We start from the raw sequence: 19,831 nt of genomic DNA, 5'->3' as shown, positions 1-19,831 counted from the left end.
GTGTAGAATGAAATTTTACCTGCCATGTAACGCTGTACGTGTTTTGTACGGTAGTTCTTAGCTCATTGAATAAGCAACCCAGGTGGGAATATATGTCAAAATCTGCTTTTATTACAGGTCCTAATGCTAGATTTTTGTTACTCTGTGATACCAATACATGTGGTAAGTCCAGTGAACATTATGAGTTGAATTGCCTGCAGTAAAATACAAAACGACTGGTTAAAGTACTGTGGTTGATCTGCATGTGATTCATTAGAAAAACATGTACCATATTTGATAGTGCGGAAATATCTTTCTTGATATCTGAATAATATTCCTCTTCAGCACATGCAGTACTGTGCTATATAGTAGTAGATTGGATGCTGATGGTAATATAATCTAAGAGCATGTGATTGTCACCATAGTAACATTGTCCTATAAATATCACATGTAAAGTTATAAACCAGGGATATCTTTGAATTTTAATCTCGCCATCTGACTATTTTATTCAGCATAGAGTAGACTTCAGACTAAGGAGTTAGATGCACCATTAATAAACCCTTGAGTAATGGAGACCTTTCATAAGTTGAATAAAATCATCTAGTACAGCAAGAATAAAGGACATCACCTGGATTCTGGGGATTAGATTTATGATACTGGATTTGCAGGATTCATACCTGATGGCAGGAGATGAGGAACATCTTTTATTATTTTGTAGTTTGAGAAGCATGTCCTATGAAATACAGTATCTTCACTTTTTTTTTTTTTTTTTTTTTTTTTTTTTATAAATAAGAAAAGCTTGATTTTGAGTATGCAACATTTTATCATGACTCTAATATAGTGTTGTGATCTGCAGTACTCGCGGCAGTCGCAGATCACACAACCTGCTGCAGCACCCGCCACCAGGAGTAAAGGTGTGTGTCTTAGCATAACACATTCTCTATGAGATGTATTTTTCACTTTAATTGGGCTGCCACTAGCCCTTTTTTATAAACCTCTGAAGGATCTTCATGGGTGAAGGGGATATTTATTCCTTTATGTAACTCTTACAGTTTGAAATGTCTACTAATCTGACCATAATTGCAGAGTAGCTGGAATTTATTTATCACCCTACGGTGTTGAGGTAGAACTACTATAGTCTTTTATTAACAATGCAGTATAAGTATTTATGATTGTCTGTAAGGAAGTACTTGTTCAGTATTTTTTTTTTTTTTTTTTTTTTTTTTTTTTTTTTCAAACACCATTTTATTTTACTGAGCTCAGGATGAACTCTTAGTTGATAGCAGTTAATTACACTGGGATATGTGTTGTGGTGATTTGATGCTTTTGAAAGTGTGGCTAGAATTTCCCATAGCGACTCTGTGGAATATGCTGTACATACTGTATTGTTGCATCTGAATATATTATATAAAGTGTGGATTAGAAGCTGTCAGTGATCTTCTCATAGATGTGCATAATGTAGTATTTACCGTCCATATAATGGTGTACTATATATCTAAAGTTTTCCATGAAAGAGTGCTAAGTTTTTCCTTTGTTGCTTCTATGGAACTTTTAAACAATATTATGATTTATTTTTGCAGACTTCAACAGACCACGCCCAAGCTACCTTGTCAAACCACCACAGAATGGAGAGCTGCGGTCGAACATGCAAAACAAAATTGGACAGTCTCCTGCCAGGTCAACAGAAAATATATCTACATCCACCGTGAGCAAAGCTGCCTCAGTCCCAGCTTGTGAGTCATGCTTATTTTTTTAATTAAAACTTTGAAGATAGTTTTGTCAGAATTCTTAATGCTTTTCCATTTTAGTAACATACTTGTCAGTAGAGTCTCTTGTGAATGCCATCATAGAAGTCATGTCTGAAATAACTTGGTCTTTGCAGTATACACAGTCCAGCGTATTATGATATAAAGTACAGTGTAGGAGATGGTTTAGTTTTAGTGCCAGAGCAGTGACATGTGAGGGCGTATGATGTAATGTTCTTTGTCAGTGTCTGGGAAGACTGTTTGGACATAGAGAATAGGCTGCATAGCATCCATCCAATATCACATAAATGGTTGCTTTGTAAAATTTAGAGAAATCTGTGTAAACTTAAGAACTATCATCTGTTTGCCAGCAGTTTAAGTACAGAGTAAACCCCAGTCAGTCTTATTCAGAGTTAGTTTGTTATTTTGTGTAGCTACCAGTAATATTTTGCCTGTGAGGTGGAGCCAGGATTGCAAGAGCTTGATTGGTGTGTGCATGAGTGTTTTGTCAATTTCAGTAGGTATCCTGTTAATAGTTTCCCATCTTTTCTTCTTTTTCTCAGAACTTTATCCCACCTCATGCACAGATGGGGGAAAAGATCAGAATTACAATGATGACTGCTAAATTAATGCCCAATTTCCTCAGCGCGACGGCGGAGTAATGTGGTTAAGGAAGTTGACAGAATCCAGAAGAAGAGAGAAGAGCGTCGGAAGCAGCAGGCAGAGAAGAAAGAGGAGAAGGAAGCCCTAATGAATCTCGACCCAGGCAACCCTCAGTGGGAATTCCTCAACATGATCAGAGAGTTTAGGTAAGTTTCTCCAAGATGGTCATGACACTAAGTACTTGGAAGTTTTCATATATGCCCATTTTGTACTTTTTGCAGTGAAGGTCAGTGTAAGTTGCAGAGTTTGCTTATTAAATTTCTTTGCCTCCCACAGTTATCACTCTTAGGTAGGGAACACTCAGCCATATGATAATCTTTCTTCTGAGGAGTCAAAGTACAAGCTGAGACTCGCACATCATTACAAATCTTATACCTCTTAGGCTTCTTTTTCCCCAACAGCTTCCACTAGTTGATGAAGTAAAGTAATTCGTTAGTTTTGGTACGTGGTTTAGCTTCCAGTCCATGGAAAACATCAGCTGTGCTATGGCCAACCCCATTATGGGAACTCCTTGAGGGAAAGGATGGTGTCTTTATTGTTATAATGTTGATATACCAATTTTTGACCACTTTACACTGCCCATTATTAAAAAAGTGGTGGTTGATAATTTAGTCCTGACATAGAGCAAGGACTTACTCTGAAATTGTGTAACCTTATTCTGGCTCTATTTCAGACCTTCATTCTATCTCAGACCACATTCCGACTTTAATTATATTGTACTCCACCTCTCCTTTTGCAGATCACAGTTAGAATTCCGAACACTGAAGGATGGAGACCCATTAGAAGAACACCAAATCACAGTTGCAGTCAGGAAAAGACCACTCAACAAAAAAGGTATTTCGAGTTTATTTTATACTCTGTGAATGAGGTATTTTGAATAAATTTTACCCATTGAATGTTAACAGTAAGTCTCTTTGGAATTAAAACCCTTTCGAGAGCAGAGCCTCACTAAGATTATTGCCAGGTGATATTATTCAGCCAAGGAAAGTCAGTGGCCTTGGTTAAAGTACCGGTATTCATTGCCGTTTATTATGAATCTAGTAAACCCAGTTTTTTTGACAACTGTATGCTTTTTTTTTTTTTAATCAGAGGGGTTAGACCTACCATCAGTAAGTTTCAGCACAAAAAGCCTTCCCAAAGTTTAATGAAACTGTAAGCAACATTAAGAACAGGCTTTAGACAAAATGAAACAGGCTGACAGTATGCACTTTTATCTGTGACAGTATATTACACTCAGGTTCATGTCATTATCCCAAACCTTTTCTGTTGTGTTATAATTTTAATTGGTACTGTCTTAAGCCAAAAACTTTTCTGCAGTGTTTTGGTGAGCTTGTTAGTATATTGTAATGAATGACACCTGTAGTTTGGTGTATGGATTTTTTTTTTTTCCCCTGTGTATTTTTCCTTCATCTTTTCATCTTATTAAAAAAAATAACAGTAATAGTGCGGTGTCTGTGTTTTACAGTGTAAGTTTTACTCTAGTGCTGGAAAGAGAGTGTAACATCTTATTAATGGTGAATTTTCTTCACTTCTAAAACAAAGTAAAAAAATAGATGTAGGAGGTTTAGTATTAATGCTCAATTTTCTCGAACAAATATATGGTAAAAGAGATGGAGGTAGTGAATGAAACTTTATGCTGTATAGCATTAATGCTGAATTTTCTCCTTTTACAGAACAGGTAAAGGAGAGAGATGTAGGGAATGTAAAATTATACTAATTTTTTTTTTTCCCCCTACACTTCAGAACAAAGTAAAAGAGAAATAGACGTAATCACCATCCCCAAGAGAAACACGTTGTATGTACATGAACCTCGGACTAAGGTTGACCTGACCAAATTCCTCGAGAACCAGAACTTCCGCTTTGATTATGCCTTTGATGAAACCTGCAACAATGAACTAGTTTACAAGTAAGTATTTCAGGAGGATCTCATATGCCACAGTGGACAGATAATTTACTGTATGTATGGAAAATTATTTCTTTGTGCTGAAGTTTCTTTGCTGTTTGCATTCTTTGTACATGTCCACAGACGATATGGACACGTACAAAGAATTCAGAGATCAGATGGGGGGAGAGGGGAAGAATATAGGTGGCAGTGTTAGTAGAGTCAGACCTAGGGTATACAGGCAGGTATGTGCAGTTCTTTTTTGTATAATACATAATTCAAGCCGTTACAGTTCAGTCAGTCAAAGTTTGGTCATGTGTAAAGGTCTCTCAATCTATTGCCAGACGCCTTAATCCCGTAAGGGGTGGCCACAAACAAATTGCCTCCATGTCACCAGCTCCCCAGCCATTTCACTGCCATGCTTCCAACACACCCCCCCCTCTCTCATACACCTCTCCACTCCATCCTTCCATCTCATCCTCGGCATGTTGATGTCTTTAAGTTTATAAATACTCAGAGATTGCAGATTCAGTACCTTTTAAGCCATTTAATAGAACTTAGTTTTCTAACCTAATGTCTTGTACTGTATCTTTTTTTCCCCTTTCCTGGTGCCAAATATCCTTTTAGTTCAGACAGTGATAGGGAATTGTATGGTTGTTTCCAGTTACACGTCTTGTATCATGTAATTTTTAAAACGCTTTTATATAAAGGAGATACGGTAATGCAGATTGCACATGGGTAAAAGATGCTTTTGTGGGTATAAGTTGCTATTGGAAATACAGATATCTGAGAAAGGGAAAATGAAAAATTGTCACAATGTAAATAAAACATATGTGGCAAAGATAAAGTAGTTTGAGACATTCAGGTTGTGGTGCAATTTTAAGGAATTCCTGGAAGAGAGCAAGTCATCCAAAATATTCTTTTGATGTACATATTTTACAAATAACTATTTCTTTCCTCTTGCCAGATATACAGCGAGACCGCTAGTCCAAACCATATTTGAGGGTGGGATGGCGACGTGTTTTGCCTATGGTCAGACAGGCTCGGGCAAGACTCACACCATGGGCGGGGACTTTCAGGGCAAGTCTCAGGATTGTGCCAAGGGCATCTATGCCATGGTAGCTAAGGATGTTTTCATTTACACCAAAAACCCAAAATACAGAAATCTCAACCTTCAGGTTTCAGCCAGCTTCTTTGAAATTTATGGCGGCAAGGTGAGATATAACAATTATTTTCACAGCTTAATTATGATTTGGTTTTAACTGTGTGGAATTGTTGTGTGAGATTTATGCATAACTTACTGGCTAATTCAAGATGATCAACCACGTCTGCATCAGATCAGTAGATCTTTTGTCCAAAATGTTCATTGTTGTGTTTGAAGTACAGTAAGACCTCACTATAACGGACTAATTGGGGCCCAAACCATTCAGAAAAATGCGAATTTCTGATAAAAACATCCGGACTTTTTCTGATATATCAGACATTAGACCGGATCGCATGAACGGTTTTTAAACTGTTTTGACTACTTTTGCAGTACTGTACTGAGTTATAACTTCACTGCATTAATCAAATGGTATAATATATATAATAATACTGTACATACACTGATGAACATGTCTTTTATTTACCTTATTGTGGTGATCATAGCTGAAGTGGTCAGGCAGTCCGGACTGCCTCTGGCTTTATCAGACTTTTTCCGATATATAGGAGTTTAGTCCGGTAGCTCCTCGAGTCCAGTAAAAGCGAATTCCAGTCTATTGAAGTACGTTATATTGAGGTTTTACTGTATATTGTGTTTGAAAAAGAGTGCAAACAAATTATGTATGTCACAGAAAGTAACCAAATCTTGACAGTGATCTAAAGGTATACAATATTACAGTTGGTGTGTAGTGAGCCCCTTTGATGATCAGGTTATGAACAAAAAGCTGTATGGCTTTCTGAACATTCTGAATACTGTAGAACACTTTCCCTTTCTCCACAGGTTTTCGATTTGCTAAACAGTAAGACAAAGTTGCGAGTGCTTGAGGATGGCAAGAATGTGGTGCAGGTGGTGGGATTGCAAGAGAGGGTTTGCAGCACTGTTGATGATGTGCTTCGGCTCATCAGTCTGGGTTCTCAGGTCCGAACCTCAGGCCAGACTGCAGCCAACAACCAGTCTTCTCGTTCACATGCTGTCTTCCAGGTTAGTGTGGGACTATTTCATTCACCAGTATAGCCTGAGGACATCATTTTCATTGTATTCTTGCTGTCTCTTGGTGTTTTTCAACTTAGGATAGGGTTTGCAAACTGGAGGATTTAGATGCAGCAAGTTCCACAGAATATGGTAGGCTAGTAGCAACCAGACATCACCTGGATTCAAAGTGTTAACTGTTTCATTATAAAGATGTTGCTGCAGAATTTACTGTATTTTTTGCCATCTTCAGATACTTTTATTCAGCTTAGGAGAGACTGGAGGAGTTTAATGTAGCCATCAAGTCCACTCAGTACAAGAGGCCTTTCTTGTGTTAAATAAAGTTGTTTGGAAAGAACAACAGTATGCAGTACTAAATAGTAAGAGCGGTGCATGAGTGAAAATATTAGCTGTTTATCAGAGTTTGTAGTATTGACAGATAAAAATGATTGCTCTGAGTTTGTAGAAATATGTAAACACTTGATCATTTTCCTTTGCAGATCATCTTGAGAAACTTAGATAGAATAGAAAAGCAGGGAGATAAGGCATACAAGCTTCATGGAAAATTCTCACTCATTGACTTGGCTGGTAATGAAAGAGGAGCAGATACATCTAGTGCCAACAGACAAACCAGTAAGTTCAAAGTTTATTTATTTAATTTTATGTAATGTATGTGGATGGTTTGTCCTGAATAGTATGTGAATGAGTATTTGTCCTATTTCACTGGGCTTGCTGTTTATGCAATAATTTTGTACTTTCTTACCTCGTTGTTTGAACCTTACCTTGCCTTATCCTTAAGTGTAAATAGAAGGTCAGGAGGAGAAGGCTGTATAATAATAAGAGATTTAAATTATTGACATAATTTGATCTAATAATAGTAAGCCAGTCAGTGATCTAGTAAGTTTGTGGTATTTTATCACAGTTGTCTTGGAAAATATCATGTTGAGTTTTCAGTTGTTGCTCTTGCCTCATATCTAAGTGTGGTCGATGGGTAGGTGTATATGTGTTTTAATAATGGTAATGATTCATGATTATCCAGACTTTTCCACCTAAGGATGGGTTAGGGTCCAGAAAGAAGGAGATAATGGGAAAGCAATCAGCAGCATACTCATTGAAATCTGCCACACAAGCATTCACATATCACTCAAGCCATGGAATCCCAGCTCCTCACAAGCCTAACCATCTGCACATTTTTTGCTCCTTTATAGATGATAGATACATTCCACGTACACCAGTCAAATACTATAGTTAGTTTGATTTTTGCTAAGTTAAAAGAAGGATTGCCGAACCCTTGTCTTCTGCTTCTTCATATATACTTTATCCAGCTAACTCTACTCCCTGTATATTTCTTATTCTTATTAACTTCCCCTGGTCACATATTGTATTATTTATAAAGGCTTCAGCATACTTGATTACATCAGCCTTGGTCACCTAATGGTGACTTTCCACACTGCTCAATCTCTAGCAGCCTTTCAGTTCAGTCCCCTGTCCCCAGGGTCACACGTATCAAACCATGTCAGTCCATCTGCTTGTGCTACCCTACTATTTACCTGTGCAGGGATGGAGGGAGCTGAGATCAACAAGTCCCTGTTAGCCCTGAAGGAGTGTATCCGTGCCTTGGGGCGGCGAGGTGCTCACCTTCCCTTCCGAGCATCCAAGCTAACACAGGTGCTGCGGGACTCCTTCATTGGTGACAAGAGCAAGACCTGTATGATAGCCATGATCTCACCTGGTATGAGCTGCTGTGAACACACTCTCAACACTCTAAGGTTGGTCATCATCTTGCCCATCATTTTTAGATTATGAATGATTTTTTTTTTTTTCTCAGTACTAGCCTGGTGAAGATTTTAGATACCATGTTTCAGTATGTTTTAAAAATCTTTACACAAGGAAGGTAGTTAGTTCCTTAACACTACTGTATTGTTTTTGTGCATTGCATTCTTTTATTTTGTTTTAGATTTGTATTGCTTTGAAGTCCAACTATCAACTAATTATTTGAAATTATTAGATATGCCGACAGAGTGAAGGAACTGGGAGTGTCTGACAATGCTGATGACAATAACTACAAGACCTCACCCACAGAAAAAGAACCCGATGAAAATGGCACCAATGATGTTGACTACTCTAGGCTATCTAATATAAATGTGAGTGTGGTTATACATATGGATTCATTCAAGTGTTACATTGATGTTATCCTTAATGTAGATAGCAGTTTAAATTAGGGGTACACAGCTCTAGTAGAGCTTGCTCTGTCTCTGGATTTTGCTTTGTTTAGTTGGCTTACACATTACTGTCTATTTTTCACATGATTGATTTTGAAATACGTTCAGTATTATTTGTATTGCTGTGCACTCAAAGTAGTTGCAATTTAGAATCCAATGTTTGTTTAAACTGGATGAACTTTTAAAAGATTTGTAATAATTTCAGGTGTTTGCAGGGTCAGAAGATTTGTGATTATAGGTGACCATATATATACAATACAGTACTTCCACCATGTGCTGTTAAGACTGGATATTAGTGCTTGGTTGGATCAGTAAATATTGGTTATAAAAAGTCTTGCATGAATCTTATGAGGAAGTGGAAGGTAGGCTGGTTATTAGGTTGCTACTTTTCCTTAATCCAGTGTTGAAGAGAGACATCTTCACATGGTGGGACCAATATTGATGGGAGGCTCCATTGCCTAGTTATACAGATGTCCTTTAACTCCTCTATCCCCCGGAAGAAGGATGGTGGACTCCAGGGTGAGGGCAACTTTAGCCTGCAGTTCACCAGGTTCACATTTCACATGAACTGGGGCCTAAAAATACTACTGGTACTATTTCCATAACTCAGAAGTGTCAGGCAATGAGAAACTTCTTTGTCCATTCACTCAACTCACATCATCATGTCCACTGTCAGGAGAATGAGATGAGTGCGGACCAGCAAGCGTTCCAGGTGGCCATGAGTGCTGTGCAGGAGGCAGAGGAAGAAGTGGTTGATCTTCATGGACAGTACTTTGCTCACAGGGATAAAATGGATAAAATGCTCATACCGCTTTATCAGATGACCAATGAGGTTGATTATGATGTTGATGGTAAGTTGAAGGATAAAAGGTAATAGATTATAGGAGCTGATATTACACTTAATTAATTGCAGAGAATTATCCTAGGTAGTTACAGTAGATTGCTATTGGATTTTCAGGTTATAACTACTGCCATTTGACTCCAGACTGACCTTTAAAAAAATTTCACTTAGATGTCTGGATTGCATAGTGTACCCATGGACCCATACAGTCCTAATGAGGCAAGGAAGGATTCATTGATATTTAGGTAGGAGATGAGTGGCTACCATTGCCCCAAGGAAGTACTACCATGAGAATGATATTTGGCAACAGGCATAGTAATTTGCTACACAGTGTCTCACTCAGGCTTGGAACATTCACCCACAAGTACATTGAGTGATTTCCTTTTTTCCCAACAGTTTGCAGTAACTCTTGGGAAGTAATCAGTGGTTGTGGCACTTAGCTTCTTGTCCATAAAAAACATCAGCTGTAACATCTAAGAAGAAGCTTGCCATCATTTGATTGACTGATTATTATTGATTCCTTTTTTTCTCCTTGTCCTTTAGGTAAATGGAGTATGGTTGTAATGTAGCTTGAGTTGATAAGTATTAGCTTCTTCATGTGTTTCTGGATCCACGTATCCTTTTCATAATTTTGTTTGGTCGTTTGTATTGTACAGTATTATAGATAATTAGTCCTGTATGTAGAATATTGCAGTATTTAAGTTGTATTTTTAATGAAATCCTTATCTCTTCCTTAGGTGGGAAAGAGAGGTCAGAATGAAGATAATTATATATTTCCTCCTACAGCCTATGCCCAGCAGCTGGAAGACGTGGTTTTGGAGAACATGGAGTGGTGGACACAACTGCGGGAACGTGTTGTCAAGTTGAGGCACCAGCTTGAAGAGGAGGAGAAGCTCTCACGCCGACACCAGGTCTAGGGATGCCGGTAGATACGAGAGGCATCGATGATATGGGTCGTGTTCTTGTTGCTTAAGGAGGCTCCCTAGTGCCTCTTCCCTACCCTTTTATTTCTGCTTGTGGCATGATAATATTCTCATGTTTGTTACTTGTGCAAACTGTGTTTATTAAAGAGACAAAAATGACATGCAAGAGAATAGTGAGGTGTGATATGTAAAATAAATTTCTAAGGAAGAGGTATTGGAAAGCCTCCTAAGCTGGTGAGAATATGACCCAAGGAGCCAATATGTTCACAGTGTGTTACCAGCCAGACCTAGGTGTTTGACTCTTCTAAAGCAGACAGCTAGGTCTCTTGGACACAATAGATATAGAGGGCATTACCAGCTGTTAAATTCTGACAGTTGTCTATTTGCCCAGCAGCAGCCCACTTGACCTGCCATGCTCTCTCTGGCCACAATAATCATTAATCTGCCGTCATGTAAGCCTGCCAGTCACAATACTTACCCCAGTCATGTGTATCTGCCAATCTCTAATGTTGGACAAAGATGCATTACTTAGTCAGTCTGTGGTTCTTCTGTTGAAGAATTTTAGTGGCTTCTGTACTCACGGTCGAATGGGTAAAGGAATCTCTGTGGCACCATCAATGTAGTTATTCCCACAGAACAAGGCATTTGGAATTTTTGCTTACATTATTCATTCTTTCACAATACCAGCAGGAATGGGTATAATATGAAGCAGTTATAGTTGTGGTATGATGTTAGTTATTCTATTGCTACAATGCATTTGGTTACAGAATGGTGGCATAAATATTATCTTGATGTTACTAAATTTGCAGTGCTTACTCGGGTTTTATTGTAGTTACTGTGTTTCTCTTTTTAAAAAGGGAGATTGCAGTCTTTAAAAGCAAAATAGCATTTTTTTTTTTTTTTAAGGGAAATTGAGTTGTTATTCACCTTTCCATTAATAAAATGACCAAAGTATCCTTTTTAATTGAGAGGAGTAGAGTTTTTAACCATGAAATCATTTATGTTGTACTCATTTCCATTATCCAAGCTGAATCACATCATTACCAAAATCAATAAATACTTTTAATAACCCTCTTTATTACTTACTCATAACCAAAGAAAAATAAACACACCCACACCTAAAACTGATCAATGCAAGATCTGAAACATTTGTGTAAGGCTCTGAACTTCATGCTCAGTGATCTGAGATACCTGCCCTTCAAGCTGACACTAGATTACTGACCCCTTTAGTCCAATGACATATTCTGAAAATTATTACAAGACACCATCATTATATGATCACTCAGTATACAATCATTTGCTTCTATGATCAGTAAGCATTTAGGAACTTTTTCATTTTATGATTGTTCTTCACTTATATGATCACTGTGATGCCAGATTTCTTGTTGTACAAGTGGTTTTCTCGCATATGCAGTTGCTACAATACTAGATTTGTTATACACTCAGTTTTCAAAAACGAATCCCAGTTGTAAAACACAGGTGCACTATATTACCTTCACATGATTTTATGAAACTTGGGAAGGCTATGTGTTATTAAGGGGTTAAGTAAAGTTACACCTAACTCCAGGTCAAAAAATATATTGTAAAGCTAGATAAAAATCTTAAAGCAGCCAACTGAAATATGTAGAATACATCATCAGATTGGAGTGATTAAATGCAAGGCTAAACTGTGCCAATTTAGAGGAATTTGTAGACATGAAGATGCATTATAAATTTAGCAATTCACAGCTTCGGTAATAAACTCAGAAATCAAAGAGCTCGACTGGGTGTTTATATTGTTTTAACTTTAGCAAGCTTCAGCATATTACATTTATTTTACAGGTGTTTTGTTTTTACTTGGTACATGTGACTGTTTTAATCACCAGGCCCTTAATGTGTATATCATTGCAGTTTTAACCCGACAACTGTGACATGCCTGTCAGAAGAGACATCCATGTTGTTGGAGAATTGAAGGAAAATTCAACTTTCTCATTTCAAAAACTTTCATAAAGAAGCTTAACATACCCTATTTAAATAAATAAAATAATCCATGCACAAATAAATCTCTCTCAGCTTGCAAATAAAACAGACTGAAAGACTCAAACAGCCCCTTGCACAGTAGTGATGGGTTGAAGACACCTAGTTTTGGGCCATTTGGGGGCACCAGGGCATGTTCTGGCCAACTAGTTCCCCAGTAGGCAGGAAGCAGCTACCACCACCAGTGTATGAGACAAAGGTTGCATTTTCCTGTGTCTAGCCTCTTATCAAACATGAACACATGCTTTGCATCACGAGGAAAACCTGAAACATTTACTGATTTGGCGAGATGCTGAAGGGCATACCTTATGCTGCCAGAAATGTCTTGAAAGGCATGTCATGGCCGAGGGGTTAAAATAATTTTTCATTGAGATCCTGAAATTATAACTAGGGAATAGATAATATCTTGGTTTAACGTCAGTATTGGACGCTTGTGGCCTGGAAACCAGTTTTACCAGTGGATACATTATGACAGAAGCCGTGTGTATGTACGTTGACACATCCTGTTTATCCACTCCATCATGCCTCGTTTGCATATTGAGACTGAACAAGTAAATCTATTTGCTGCGTAGCATTATACTGTACTTGTAATGAATTCAGAAAAGTTTGATACTTAATGCATCAAACTAGTATGATACCAGCTTAGTGTTAATACTATAACCTAAATCAGTATACCAGTGTTTGTGCATCACCATGATAGCATTTCACTTAGTAACCCAAGAGTAGCGCAGATACAGATTGAGTACAGTACTGTATGGAAGTTACGAGTTTATATCATGCTATACCCTGTAACCCTTCGGATCAGGTGGTGTACTTTTTGTTTAATTCTTGCCACCAATATATGATTCCATTCAACTTTAGGGCTTGTGTTGTAGGGATTAATGAATGATACTTCTAACCCCTCCAGTTTGAAGATCTTGTAAAAGTTGAACAAAGTCATCTTGGAGGTAGCTAGAAAAATATATAAAAACACATCATTGGCTTAAAGGGATTAAATCTAGCCATCACTCAGGAGAGATGCATATTTCACTTGCCAAATTGCAGTAGGAGAAGAGCAGGTTTCAAGCATCAGGTAATGCTATTTGTCAGCCAGGATATTTGAGCTGCAAAGTTCTTCTTGCACTCTTCTTTATCCAAGTCCACTCTCTGCATTCCTGCCAAACTGTTTTCAATTAACTGTTAACTAGAGTTATGAAGTGAACATGTTTGGTTGGATCATCATTTAATTGCAACATAAATAGATAAGCATGTGAGGAATAACCGAGTAAATTGTTTTATGGTATGCATGTTTTAGGTTAGTTCCATTGTGATGGTGTGGATGAGTGTGTGGCTTGAGGTGCTAGTGTTCTGTGAAGAGGGAAAATTTGTTTAGGGTTAGGAAAGCCCTGCCTAGTCGAATCTTATTGAGATACAGGACATTATAAAAATTTTCGTATCATGTATCAGTCACTTCAACTAATCACGCAGATTATAAAGAAGATTGCCTGGTCAGGTAAAATGCATATGGTAGTTAATGCTAGAATAATTCAAATTCTGCTATTTAAGCCTTTCTCTGCTATGTTATGTTACTTTTGTTCATTTTTGCTACCCTCAGGTGATATTATTCATTCTAAGAAAGACTTGTTCTTCTGAAGATGATAATATAGACTGCATCTAATTTCTCCACTTTGAAAAGTATTAGAAAGACATCGTATACTTAAAAGGTTAAAGATGGCTGTATCTAATCCCTCCAGCTCAGAAGGCCTCTCGTAAGTGAAAGTCCTCAGGAGGGAGTGAGAATGAAATAAAAATTACACCCACTGGCTGCGGGGGTTTAAACACTAGTAACAGATATTGATGACAAGACTTGAACGTGGAGTGCTGTGTTATGAAATCTGAAGCAATGTTAGACATTGTGACTTACCCATTAACCCCTTGAATTAGTGACATAATGTATTGGTTTATTTTTGCTGCCTCCAGATGATTTAATCTATTCTAAGGGAGACCTTTTGTAACCAAGGGATTAGTGAAAACTATATTTAACCCTTAGTTTGAAGAGGTTTTACTTCAGATTATTTCCTTCATCTTGCTGGAGATATTTGTAAGGAAGGCATTATTAAAAACTGTCTTAACCCCTCCTGTCTAGAAAAGTCTTTCCTAAACTGAATATAATCACCTGGATTTAAGTTACATCTTACCCATGGTTTGAAGAGTCTTGACTTCCAGATTATTTCCTTCATCTTAGGAGAGATATTTTGTTGGGAAGACATCAGAAAAAGTTCTGTCTTAATCCTAACTAGAAAAGTCTTCATCTATCCATCCGTTATATAATCTTTCCTAAATTGAATATACAGAATTAGTTATCATTTTAGAGGTAAACTGTATCAGACCTAGTTAAAACGTCTCTCTCAAACTTAATATAACCATCTAAAGGTAGCAAGAATGAACTAAATATGTCATTGAACTGAAGAGCTTAAATCATCCATTGCTTTCTTTTGTAAGACTTGCCTCTGATAAACTGCTGGCCAAGTTCATCATAATGTTAGGCTTCTATTGTGATATTTATAAATAATGCTCTTTGAATTGTGTGACAGGTGGTGTCCCACAAAATGTGCTCCTGTATTTTGTATTTATTATTAGTTAAGAGACCCTTAGTTATTAGCGGACCTATTGTACTATACTGTATGCGATACTTAGCCATATGATTAGCAAGTTAACTCCCAGAATCTTAGCATATAATTATTACAGGTTAAGTAGATTGTGGAATTTCCCCATATTTGGATTCTGATGCTGGATTACAGAAAAGCGCTTGAAGATCATGATAGTTAAGTGTAGAATCCATAATCACCACTTCATCACACCCATCGTTATTCATGATGTGCATTTCTATTACTGAGGAAGGCCGTTTTTCATATTTAATACTCATGTGCACTGAAAGCAAATCAGTGTGTAGGTGTAGAGAAATTAACTCTATCTCAGTCCATCCTTATATACAACCTTGGTAAATGAAATATGGGGAACTTGTGTAAAATATAACTGGTACTGGCATTCTGTGTTACACTAACATTCCATAACCTGTTACAGAACTGCATTATTGGGTATGTTAGTAGCCATTCAGAAACAACACTTCCATACTAGGCTTGTATTAATGTTGTTCCTTCAATAGTCTAAAATCTGGTATCAAAGAATAAACATAATCAAATGACTGTGAAGTTGATTTTAGGTTGGGAGAATAAATTGGGCACGTATTTTAGTCGGTGAAAGAGTCTTCCTGTTATATTATCCTCACCAGTTTATTTTTTATTTATTTTGCAGGTTGGTATCCTTTTGTATGTTAGTTTTGCAGTGTATGTTGATATTACAGCGATTTCAGTATCACAGAAAATGATAGTAAGGTGCAATAGGCAAAATAAATAACTTTGGAAGAGGTGCTAGGGAGCCTTCTTAACAGATGAGATTATGAACTAAACCTCATACTCTTATCAGTTTTAGAGGCTTTTGAGTACCATTTCCTCACTGATTTACAGGTACAGGTATTTTGTGTATTATGCTGTGATATTCCCTTTCGTGTTATTTATGTTGTTTTAATATCGACACGGAATGCATAAATGGAATATAAACTGGCCAGATACAAAACTAAACTGGTAAGGAGGATGTGCTGGGGAGCCTCGCTAGTTGACGAGAATACAAGCCCTGGTGTGATTTTCCGTAGGGCTGTGTGTATGCTCTGTATCAGAGCACCTTTGGCTCCGTTGTTTACTGTAGCGGCGGGTGGGGCTGTGCTGGGGTCAGTGGTGTCAGACTCTGTGCACTGGTTGTTATTTTAGCCAATAGTCCATTTACAGCCAAACTACCAAGTACAGTGCAAATTAAATACAGCTTTTGTGAAAGGCACTACAGGAAGGACATAAATGTCTGTACAGTAGTTAGAAATACAGTATCCCAATAGTACATAACTAATTCTGTCCACTCAAATACCATTTTATGCTAGCCTGAATATTATTACCTGGGCATATAATTACTCATACATATGAAATTGGAAGTAATGAAGTATACAGGTAAATGTTTCTGTTTTTAGCACACTGCTGTTTGTGCAGATGCTAAACTTCAAGCCATGCAGTTGCATTTAAAATGAGTTTTCAAGTACAGTGAACAGTTGTAAAAGCCTATGTATGTGAACATAATTTTGTGGTTAGTTAAACACTATTGCTGACAGCTGATTGCAGAATTATCTTTGAGCTAAAGGCAGTTATTATTTAGTTTTCTATATAACTGATGGTTTTAGGTCAAATGTGGCCAGAACTGCTGTAGTCCATGACCCCCAAGGTGGACAACGTCCGACCATATCACAGCCCCCGTAGCTATAGTCCACTAATTTTGTACATAGGTAGACTGTAAAGAGTGGATTAAACATATTTTTGGTGATTTTTTTTAAGTTGCCCAATTTTACTCGCAGTAAGTCTTCATGGAACTGTACTAAGCGTCTTGTGTTGACTGTGTTGTGTCTTAGTCTTGCACCCTGTCATAATCTCTGGAGAGTGCTATCTTCCTTTTTCACAGGAGACCCAGTAATACAGGAGACTGGATAGCTTGACCATAGGAGGTCCAGGTGAAGTAAACTGATTAACCTTTGAAGCATATTTGATTGTAAGGCTGCAGCAACAGAAAGCTAGGTCTTGTTCATTGACTGAACAATTGAATCCAGGTGTGTATTGCATATCAAAAGCATAAGTAAGCTTATTTGCAATCGTAGTGAGAAGCATCAGTAAGTGTATCTACAAGCTTTGTGAGTTTGATAGTAAGACTGCAGTAGAATGCTTCATTTTGGTCACTGACTGGTTGAATCTAGGTGTGTACTGCATTTCAGAAGCATCAGTAAGGAATCTGCAGTCCTAAATGGCAGTATCAGAAGCATCAGCAAGTGTATCTGAAACCTAAATGGCTTTGTTATCCAGTACCGTATTCAGTGGGGGATCTCTCATTGTACGTGAACCTCTGTCCTGCGGTGATACATCAGGCCCATACAACCAGTGATATTATTTTAGGTTGAGTGTGTATAATGCTGATCATGGGTGTTCCTCTATAAAAAGTTGGTTGCTAGAGCTTTTGAATTGCTTGATGGTGCTTAGAAGTGGTGGCAGGTGTTATAAGTTGCTCATAATGAAATCCTCAATTTTTTTTTTTACAGTGTACTGGTATACAGTGTATACATCTGCCTGTTTGTAATGTCAGACAAATTTTTGGTTGTTCATATTATAATCTTCTATTATTATTTTGGCAGTAGATTTTTAACAAGATTCCTTTGTTATAACCCATTTTTTCTATTCTGATTTTTTTAAAAAAGCCTTATTGTATTTTAGAAACCTAATTTAGAAGACACAGCATAGTAACCAGAACTTGTAAATGTTGAATGTTGCAGTTTATCAAGTTCTCTTTTTAACACCAATAAAGCACAAATTGATGCAGTGGCTTCGTGTTTGTTGTCACACCTTGTTCACTTCCACCCACCATCCAGTCACTCAGTGTTATACTACCTCCAGGTAATTCTATACTGAGTGACAAGCCAAATGATTTCTTGTAGCCTAGGAAACCATATATGTTGGGTGGCACCTATATAACCAAATGGATGCATGGTGATCTGGATCAAGGCACTCTAGCTGGATGTGGCCCATAAGGGTTTGAATCCGAGGTTTGGTTGGAGTGTACTGTTTACATAATACCCCTTTGGGTATTTATAACTGGTTGCTGATATCCTATAAGGCATGTAAGTGTAGATGTAAGAATAATACATGTGACTAGTACCACTGGAGAATGCCTGTAGGTACAAAACTTACTTGCCTGTTTCGCTCTTTGATTACTTAATGAATTCCACAAAAGATGACAAGAATTAGAAGTGAAGTAAGAGGTATGCTGTGGTTGTAAAGGGCTGGATATTAACCCTTACACCCCATCAGGGATAATATGGGTTTGATTTACTATTTGTTACCATGAAGAAATTGTGGCACTGTAGGTGGTGGGAATCATCATTCATTCAATTGAGTAGTGCTGTCCACTACTTCCTTCACCTGTCATTATTTCTATATCTACCCTATTTTCTTATTTCTCATTCCTTCCAACCCTCCTGTCACTTTTTGTTACTACAGATGGCTTTGCACTGAGTGAATGTCTAATAATTTCCTTATCTCAGGAAACCATTTCCAACACAGAGTGGTAATCATAAAACCAAATAAGGGGGTGATGTGGAGCCTACTATGATGCTCCTGTTATCTGGGTGGAGAGAAGCAAATGTGACATCCATCTGGGAACCAAACTTTCGAAGCAAGACACTGTTTACTGCAAGGAAACATTGGTTCACTGAATGGAGCAGTCATTGGCCTGCAGTTGATGAGCCTTCTTAGCCAGACAGAGTGGGGTTATTCAACAACAGCCACCATGAAGAAGTATGGGAGTGGACGAGATCATGAGAGGTTTGGTAGTGGTGTGTGTGTGTGTGAGAGAGAGAGAGGGCATATCGATTAATATTAGGATATGTGGAAAAAAAAAAAAAAGCAAACTATTGTGGTGATAGTTCAGAAGTTTAATTAGTGTATCATGACCTGTGTCCCCTGTCATGCTTGGGTACTCTCCCCCTTCTGGGACAGATCTCTGATGCTTGCAAGGAGATCAATGGTGGTGCTGTGTACTGCAGTGCTCCAGCCCTGTTGCCCTCATAATTTTTTGAAGCCTGGTGTACCTGATCAAGTAGAATGGATTGCTTTAACTGGGTACAGACCATGAGGGTCCTCATCTGAGGCCTGATAGGGGCTTAATGCACACTAAAAGCCAATGAGAGGAAAGAAGCTGGGCACTAGTATTGAATGTCTGGAATAAGTAGCATATCCCTAGGCCCTTACCCTCTTATTGGAGCAGTACTGGATGAATCATGAAGTTTAAGACATGGTCGCCGAAGGGTTTTTTATTATCTGGTATGCAGTACTATAAATGTGTTATAGTAGAGAGCAGTGAAGTGAGCGGTTGAGTGCGGGAGTTAGGAATCCACCTAGATTAGTGTCCTTATAGTGTTTCCTTGTTCGGACAATGATACAGAAAATCGCCGTATATGTCATTTTTTTCATCTTTGGTTACTAATCTTTACAGAAAAAGAAAATGATCAACTGAATTGATTTTACTAGCTTTCTACAGTTTACGGTACTAGTTGTATAGAAGTAATTGTGATAATTTAGAACACCACCGAAATACAACGAACATTAATGGTATAATGCACATAATTCATCAAAAGATGAGGTCATAGGGTGTTGCGCATCTCGACTTTCACATGTCTGGGTTGGCGGGAAATCGTGTTTAAACAAGCAGACGTGAGGGAGGGAGGCGGGAGGTGTGTTAGACGTGAAGCAATGTTCAACCCGCCAAA

At 37.8% G+C, this 19,831-nt stretch overlaps 1 protein-coding gene across 1 annotated transcript in view; it reads left to right on the top strand.

Annotated features, from left to right (window-relative positions):
• Klp10A (kinesin-like protein 10A) overlaps positions 1–11,671 on the top strand; it is a 182,756-nt gene extending 171,085 nt beyond the window's left edge. The window contains exons 4-15 of the mRNA XM_080276866.1: positions 836–893; positions 1,560–1,712; positions 2,371–2,533; positions 3,127–3,221; positions 4,131–4,293; positions 5,237–5,483; positions 6,251–6,451; positions 6,940–7,072; positions 7,998–8,208; positions 8,448–8,583; positions 9,338–9,512; positions 10,289–11,671. Coding sequence (XP_080132992.1) covers positions 836–893; positions 1,560–1,712; positions 2,371–2,533; positions 3,127–3,221; positions 4,131–4,293; positions 5,237–5,483; positions 6,251–6,451; positions 6,940–7,072; positions 7,998–8,208; positions 8,448–8,583; positions 9,338–9,512; positions 10,289–10,419 — 1,866 coding nt within the window. The 3' untranslated portion in view covers positions 10,420–11,671. The remainder of the gene's footprint in view (positions 1–835; positions 894–1,559; positions 1,713–2,370; positions 2,534–3,126; positions 3,222–4,130; positions 4,294–5,236; positions 5,484–6,250; positions 6,452–6,939; positions 7,073–7,997; positions 8,209–8,447; positions 8,584–9,337; positions 9,513–10,288) is intronic.
• The last annotated feature ends 8,160 nt before the right edge of the window (positions 11,672–19,831 follow it).

This window comes from Coenobita brevimanus, chromosome 67 (assembly GCF_032717465.1).
Source record: "Coenobita brevimanus isolate Jiangsu-jjx chromosome 67, ASM3271746v2, whole genome shotgun sequence".
In the NCBI taxonomy this organism is placed as follows: Eukaryota; Metazoa; Arthropoda; class Malacostraca; order Decapoda; family Coenobitidae; genus Coenobita; species Coenobita brevimanus.
This window is presented reverse-complemented; position numbering and strand designations above follow the sequence as displayed.